This window comes from Opisthocomus hoazin, chromosome 4 (genome assembly GCF_030867145.1).
Source record: "Opisthocomus hoazin isolate bOpiHoa1 chromosome 4, bOpiHoa1.hap1, whole genome shotgun sequence".
NCBI lineage: Eukaryota > Metazoa > Chordata > Aves > Opisthocomiformes > Opisthocomidae > Opisthocomus > Opisthocomus hoazin.
In genome coordinates, this window is record NC_134417.1 from 17389862 (window position 1) to 17397530 (window position 7669).

General features: G+C 50.7%; 1 protein-coding gene across 1 annotated transcript; it reads left to right on the forward strand.

The window, feature by feature from the left end:
- Nucleotides 1-1351: 1351 nt before the first annotated feature.
- DYNLT2B (dynein light chain Tctex-type 2B) lies at nucleotides 1352-6924 on the forward strand. Its single transcript, XM_075417349.1, has 5 exons — nucleotides 1352-1498; nucleotides 2170-2303; nucleotides 3924-3993; nucleotides 5784-5847; nucleotides 6482-6924. Exons 1-5 carry the CDS (start codon nucleotides 1431-1433, stop codon nucleotides 6527-6529), a joined length of 384 nt encoding a protein of 127 aa, XP_075273464.1. The 5' UTR covers nucleotides 1352-1430; the 3' UTR covers nucleotides 6530-6924.
- Nucleotides 6925-7669: the final 745 nt, after the last annotated feature.

Consider the following 7669-nt stretch of genomic DNA (forward strand, 5'->3'; position numbering starts at 1 on the left):
TGCACAGGGCCTTGTCCAGGCGGGGCTTGAATATCTCCAGAGAAGGAGGCACCTCCTGCCTCCTGGTGGAACCTCGCACCCTCCCGGCACCCGAGGGGCACCTCCAGGCAGCACCCTGCCCGCAGAGCCCCCGTCCCCGGCATCCCGCGGCCCTGCCGCCCATGATGGCCCCCCCAGGCCCTCATCCCCAGCAGCAGCATGCTCCGCCCCGGCACCGGCTGCGCCTGCACGCTGTTTCCATTCGAAGCTGGGTGAAGCTGGGACCTTTCTCGGCAGCGTCACCCGCTGCACGTAGGAAACACGATTGTGGAGATTGCTGCGTCGAGATAAACAGCGGAGGAAGCAGGATGTCAGCGCCTCGGGAGGGGGCTGCGGCACACGCGGGCCGTCGTTCGCCAGCCTTCCTTGGGACAGATGGCAGCTGGGGACAGGAGCCGGCGCCTGGGGACACCAACACAGCCCCACTCCAGCTGACGCAGTGGGCTTGCAAAGACGTCTCTGCACACGGGGAGCCCTCTGCCCTGCGGGCACCTGGGGCACGTGGGTGCCATGTCCACCACCGCTGCAGCGCACTGAGCTCTGGGCAAGGGAGTGGGCAGGGGCGCCGGTTACGGCTGACAGCCGATTCGAGGGGCGAGGGGGGCACTGGGGAAGCACCCAGCAACGTGAGGCTGTCGGGGCTGTTCAGCCTGGGGAAGAGGAGGCTGCGGGGAGACCTCATGGCAGCCTGCCAGTGACTGAAGTGGCCTGCAAGAAAGCTGGAGAGGGACGTTTACAAGGGCCTGGAGTGATAGGACAAGGGGTGATGGCTTCAAACTGAAGGAGGGGAGATGTGGATTAGATATTAGGAAGAAGTTCTTCACCATGAGGGTGGTGAGGCACTGGCACAGGTTGCCCAGAGAAGCTGTGCATGCCCCCTCCCTGGCAGCATCCAAGGCCAGGTTGGATGGGGCTCTGAGCATCCTGCTCTGGTGGAAGGGTCCCTGCCCGTGGCATGGGGTCTGTGAGGTCCCTCCCACCCCACCCCACCCTGCGCTCCCGACCCGCAGCCGAGGAGCCTCCCTGTCCCCATGAGACCTCCCTCAGCTCCCGGGCAGCAGGCTCGTCAAACCCAGTATTTACCATCACAGTCATCAGTGCAATTATTTACCATTTATTTACCATTTATTTACCAATTATTTTATTGTATAAATTTTTTAATCGTAAAAAACGTCAGAATAAACAATTTTATGAGAAATGACAAAAACACACCGCCCCGCCGCGGCCCGCACACCACGCCCACGCACAGGCCCCGCCCCCCGGCAAGTTCCGGGGCGGGGCGCGGCGCCGTGACGCCCGGCAGCGCCCCGTGACGCAAGCAGGCGGGAGGCGGAAGTGGCGGGGGTTGCCGGGGTAACCAACGCCGGGGCGGCCTGCGGGGCGCGGCGGTCATGGGCGAGCTGGGCCCGGAGGATGGCGCTGGGAACACCTATAGCCTGCGGCCCAGCCTCCAGCGCCGGTCAGCCGGGGGGCTGGGAGAGGGTGATGGCGGCGGTGCTGGGGGTGCTGGTGGGGGTGGCGGTGGCGGTGGCGGTGCTGGTACTGACAGTGCTGGGGGTGCTGGTGTTGGCAGTGGCGGCGCTGGTGGTAGTGGCAGCGCTGGTGGTGCTGGTGGCAGTGCTGGTGCTGGTCCTGGAGGCTCCAGGGAGGGAGGGGGGATGCCTGTATCTGGGGTGGCATGGCAGCCCTGGGGATGTGGGAGCTGCGGTGGGACTGCTGGAAAGGGGGTCTCTGGGCATGGGGGGTTGGCATGGGGCTGTGGGGGCTGGCTGAGAGTGTTGGGCATGGGGGAGACCCCGGGCTTGGGGACTGGGGGGGCACTGGGCTCCCAGAGCAACTCTGACATGAGGTGTAGGTGGATGCGGGTGGGGAGGCGAGGGGAGCACGGGTGGGAGGTGCCACTGGAGGGGCAGCCTCCGATGGTTTCGCACCTCTGTTTATGGATGTTTGGCTTTTGGCAGGGCTGGTTAAGTATCTCCAACTTAGCTGGGCTTTATTTTCCCCAGGGTTTTTAATTTGTCATTTTTCTTTAATATGTGAAAGCTGAATTTTCCCAGGTGGCATTATGTGCATTTCGACACGTTGTGTGAACTTTCTGAGCCTTCTGTTGCTGTTTTTTTGCCCTGATAGATTTAAATCATCCACAGTAAAAGAATGCATCCGCACGATACTGAAAGAGAAGCTGGCCAATGTGCAGTACATCCCAGAAGAAATGCCTCAGCTTACAAAGTCTTTGTCGGAGACAATAAAAGACAGACTGAAAGGTAAGGAGGTTTGCTGGGGAAGTCATTTCTTTTCTTGCTATGTCCTCTTCCTTTGACAAAATCCCTCATTCCTCCTTTATTCTTGAAATCTATTTCTTCCCTGTTGACTGACTAGAGTCTACTGTTATGGAACATTCTGGCCTATATACGTACGTTCCTCACCTGTGGAACTAGAAACCTAATTCAAGCAGACAAGATTTTTTTTCACTTAGGCTGGCTGGTGTGGGATGTCAGCCTTGGAGGGGCTGAAGGGGATAAGAAGCTGCATTAGAGAGAAAGGAGAAGTGGTTCTTCTTTGCTGCTTGTTTCAATAAACAGAACCATTCCTGCTTTTTGCCTGCTGCAAGTTAGATCAGAGTTGGGTCAGAGTGGAATACCAGGGAGATCAGAACAAGGCCCGGTGGGAGCAGCGAAGGGGTAGTTAGGAGCACAGTCAGCCGAGGCGGGGTGTGACTGCAGCCGTACAGCACTGGGAAAAGCTGGTGGTGGTGCTGTGCAGGATGTCCTCCAACATTTTTGAATTGAAGTATGAAAATTCAGGCTCCAGCAGGTGTTTCCTGCATTCAGTGCTGGAATAAGTATCATAGATGTGTGTTGGCACGGTCACTGGTTTTTTGCCTTCTTCCTGGGGACGGGCTCGTGCTCCATCTGCGGGGCTGCCCTGACGCGGTGACACGGCCGTACCGTCACCCTTGGCAGGAGTCGTGGATTTACGCTTCTCCCAGAGTTAGGCATCTGCTTTAAAACCGGCAGCAGCTGTAGTCCCAGCACGTCTTGATGCCGCACTAATATGCACAGGGCTTGGCATCAGTAACCTGCAAACACACTTGCAGTGGCCTGGAGAGAGACTGGCCTGCTGTGGCCGTTGTATTAGCTGGCATCTGATAAGCATTGACATGGTGGATGTTACTAGAGCCAGCATGTTGTGGTTCAATTCTCCAGTGGAAACAGTGCGCCAGAGCCTTCCCAGGACACTGCTTTGTTGAAGACAGGCATTAGGATCTATATTTTATTTTAAACATGCTTGTTCTGATTTGGCTTCTGGAACATTGCCATGGCCTGATTGGATCTGGCCTGTGCCCTAAAGGTATTTCTTTACTGTTGTAAAACAACTGTCTGCCTTTGCAGACACAGAACGTAGACCCGCATGTGCTTTTATGTGGCCTTTTATCTCAGCTCAAAAGCAAAGGAAACACCTATGTGGCAGAAGAATCTCTACAATACCTTTGTATCAGAACAGTTTTAAAATAAGCCAGTTTTTTTCAAGTTGGATTTTGTCCACCGGCAGCCTTATTTACATTCTTCCCATGTGTTCAGTTCTTGAAAGCTGTCAAAGTAGAATGCTGACATATAGTGTGGCTGTTCAGGGGTGTCTTCTGCCTTGGATGCATCTTTTGACAGATGCCAAATACCCTGTTCACCCTTTAACTCCAATAAGACCATGATACTCTGTACCTAGGAAAATGAAGCCGCAGGGCAGTCTGTCCACTTTGCCAGCTGCGTGGACTTGTGCAGGATACGTGCTTTATAAACAGAAATCTTTAGTTTTCTGGGTCCTGTTCTGGGCTCATATTTTAAACAAGTTGTGGCTCTCACTGTTACTTTTTTCTTTCTCTTCAGAGGAGGGATTTGACAGGTACAAAATGGTGGTGCAAGTTGTGATTGGAGAGCAGAGAGGAGAAGGAGTGAAGTAAGTTTTGCATCTTCTAATTGTATTTCTGTAATTTCTGTTGGGCTTGGGTGATTTATTTTTTCTTTGGAAGTTCCTTCCAGCTTCCCTAGGTACAAAGATCGCTCTGCAGATGATAAAGCGTAAAGCACTTTCTTTTCTCCTTAAGGGGCAAGTGAGGGCTTGGATTGTGGCTGTTTGAATTACCTTGTGATAATTGGCTGTATGGTGGTTCTTAGAAAGCTGAAATGCTGAAAACCATTTGCGAGGGGTGTTGCAGAAAGGCATTTTAAAAACATTTTATTCATGATGAATTAGAGCACACACCCAGTCCATTCTCAAGGCCCTGTTGGAGCACAAGAGCCATGGTAGCTCGCTTCTGTCTAAAACCAGATTTCTGTTAGTACTTGATGTGCATTTAATCCCCCCAGGTAGGCATTTTTCAGAAGTTTAAATTTCTGTAATCCCCATGCAACACTGTCACGGGAATCGAACCTGGACTGTGGGTGCTGAGCACTTGCATTCTAGCTCCAGATGCCTGCAATCAGACAAAAGAATTCCTCTTGGCTGCGGTAGTGGGTTGTAGCTTTCCACTGCCGGTGAGCAGGGAGGAGACGAAAGAGAACAGCCCACAAGGTTTACCTGCTTTATCTGCTGGGCTTATCTTTATTGTTGTGCCTGGTACTTCAGGAGGAGATAAGCACAGCAGAGCTGTAATCAGATCTGCTGCCTCAGTGTTCTGGAGGTCAGGAAGAAAAATCTGTACCTGGTGCTCAGGCTTTTGTCAGGAATGTCTGTCTGCAGGCAGACTGCTCCAGAAGCACCTTACCAGGGTGAACAGTTCAGTGAGGTGGTCTGATCTGAAACGTGAAGCCCAGCAATGCAGACTGACACAGCAATTGGGGAAATTCTCTGGTTTGCAACAGGCAGGAGGCGAGACTGGAGCATGATGGCTAACATTCTCAATGCCAAATGCTGGGTCACCAGGGTGTTCCAGAGGCAGAGTGGAATACTGGACTGAAAAAAAAAAACAACAGAATCAACCTGAGGGCTAAGGTAATGGGAAAAAAGGATGAAATACAACAATCTTATAACAGTAAGTCATACCTGTACGGACTAGGAACAACACACTGTGCCACAAACAGGGATCCTGTCAGCTGAGACTGACTGGGGCAGGCAGGGAGCTGGGCATTTGCAGGAGAGAAAGGGGAGTGTCAATGACATTAGACAAGACAGCGGTGAGGTCTCGTCTGTAATATCCTGTTATGGTCTGGCTGCTTGCCTTCAAGGTAAGTCTTGGACTGAAGCAGGTGTAGAAAAAGGCTAGCAGGATGGCTGGGGAACAGAGAGTATAGATACAAAAGGACTAGAAGAGCTTAGCTCATGGTCTAGTAACACGTCATCTGCCAAGGAATATGATAGCTCCCTATAAATAAATTGAGAGTATGTACCACGAGGGTGCAGGAGGTGAAGGACAAGAACAAATAAGCTAAATTAGCCACCAATACACATAGGCCAGAAGTCAAAGCTTCTTTAAGCACCATAGCAATGAGGTTTCAAGCCCTGCTGCACAGTGGAGGTGGCAGGGTCAAGGAGTTTGAAGATGGAGCTTGATACACAAACGGAGGTGGTTACAGCATGTGGTGGAATTCAGCAGTCAGGATCTAGGCTCCAGATTCAGGAGAATGCTTCCCATTTCCTTTATCTTTAGAGGAAGCCCAGTTTGCTTTTCAAGGAAAGGATCTGTGATCACTTAGGTCTTTACACATGAACTCTGTGGGTAATGGCTGCGCTCTGTCTCCTTTGTCTAGTATGGCTGCGCGATGTTTCTGGGACGCTGACACTGACAGCTATGCTCACGATGTGTTCATGAATGTAAGTATGGGCTGTTTAACCACCGGGAAGCATAAAGCTGGTTGCTTTTGTGTGAGAGGCAGAGTGACCTTAAATACGGAGCAGAAAAAAACAGCCACTAGAAGGAACCAAGACTCTGTTGAAACATTATGATCTATGTCCTCACTCACAAAACATACTTAGATGTAATATCCAACATAGTAAAGCTTATTTGCTGAGTAGGTCATACAGTTCTGTACAAAAGTCATCATAGTCACACCATTTTACAGGTGGGGAGAGGAAGCACAAGAGAGAAAGTCTTTTCTTATATGCTTTGCTGAATTGCTGTCAAGGAGTATGGCTGGAATCCAGGACCAAGCAAAAGTCAAGGGTTTATTTCATTATTATTTTATTTTTAGTTTAGTTTAAACTGACACCTAGCCACCTACGGGTGCGTGTGTGGAGTAAATTGAGGCACTTCTGGTGTTCAGACACACTGACCTGGGTTACACCACAGGTGAGGTGAACAAGCAGCTAACTAAAAGACAGAGAACTACAATGTATTTGCAATATAAGGTTATGCTCTGGTCTAAATCTTCCCTTGGGTTAGCCTTTTCAGTTAGGCTAGCAAAGAGCGTGCCTTTACTAACACGGAGCCTTCCTCTGTTTTCCCCAGGACAGCCTGTTTTGTGTGGTAGCTGCGTTTGGCTGCTTCTACTACTGAAGATGGTAAACACTGCTCAGAAGGACAGAGGTGGGGGCAAACACTTCAGGGTGTATTTTGTTGAAGTGCACAAAAGCATCGTGTTCTTCCTTTAGTACCTAACAAAATAAGAGCTCCACAAAACACATTCCTACGCACTACAACATTCCTTCTTCCTTGTGGATATAGGTACAGCTTTAAGCACAGTATTATTATGTCCTTTTTAATTTAAATTGCTCTTTGTTTTTATATAGTGTGTTTGTTTTGTCCTGAAAAAGTGTATTCCCAATAGCCATTGTTTCTGAGGCAAACTCAACTTTCATCTTGAAAGGGTTCTGTTGCCTTTATTTTTGTTAATTTTCTGAAATGAATATTTATAAGAAATGTAACATAATAAATCTATGTATTTAATTTAATTTCCTCTCCTGTGGGTTGACCCTTGCCACTTCCACCGTTTGCCCTTTTCCTCCGCTATATAAGATGCACCAGCCGTGACTGCTTGTCTGTGCTTCTCAGAGGAGCATTTTCTGAGGAATCTTTGCAAATTAACCCGTAAAGCCGACCTTGTATTCTGGTTGCCCAGCTATGTTCCTGTGACTCCCATAACAACTGGGCTGTGAATCCCAGCTAAGTGTCACATGAGATGGTATTAACTGACGGGAAGACAAGGTATTTAGGACATGAGGTCAGGCCAGCAGCCTGCACACCCCACTGACTGCTGAAACTCCTCCCTGCTGGAACTCCTCATTGGTTTGGTGCAGTTTGGCACCCGTGGACACTGTGAGTAATCACTGCTCATTGCCCTCTTCAGCAGATACTGCAGGGCTTTCTCAGTCGTTGCCCCTCTGTAATTGCTTTGGGATGTGAGCGTGGATGGTTGGAGCCCAGACTTGTTAGGAGTCCAGCCTCAGAAAGCAGCAGTAGAAAAGGCTGCTGTAGAACAGAAAGGGAGTGCTAAAGCCTTTTGTCTCCCCAAAAGTGAGAGGACCGAGTTGGTTCCCGAGAGATTGGGTGCCACCAGAGCGCACCTCAGGTGCCCGTCGGAAGATGGGATGAGGTGCTGTGTGGTGATGCCCGTGCGCTCTGTGCTGGCTGAGGAGCAAACACAGCGGAGCAGTTTTGGTGGCATGGATGGCTCTTGGAGCGCTGGAGCTGGGCGAG

Coding starts and splice junctions, on each gene's coding strand:
- DYNLT2B (XM_075417349.1), top strand. CDS start 1,431: ATGGGCGAGCTGGGCCCGGAGGATGGCGCTGGGAACACCTATAGCCTG. Junction 1,499..2,169: donor CGGCCCAGCCTCCAGCGCCG/GTCAGCCGGGGG, acceptor TTGCCCTGATAG/ATTTAAATCATCCACAGTAA. Junction 5,848..6,481: donor CTCACGATGTGTTCATGAAT/GTAAGTATGGGC, acceptor TGTTTTCCCCAG/GACAGCCTGTTTTGTGTGGT.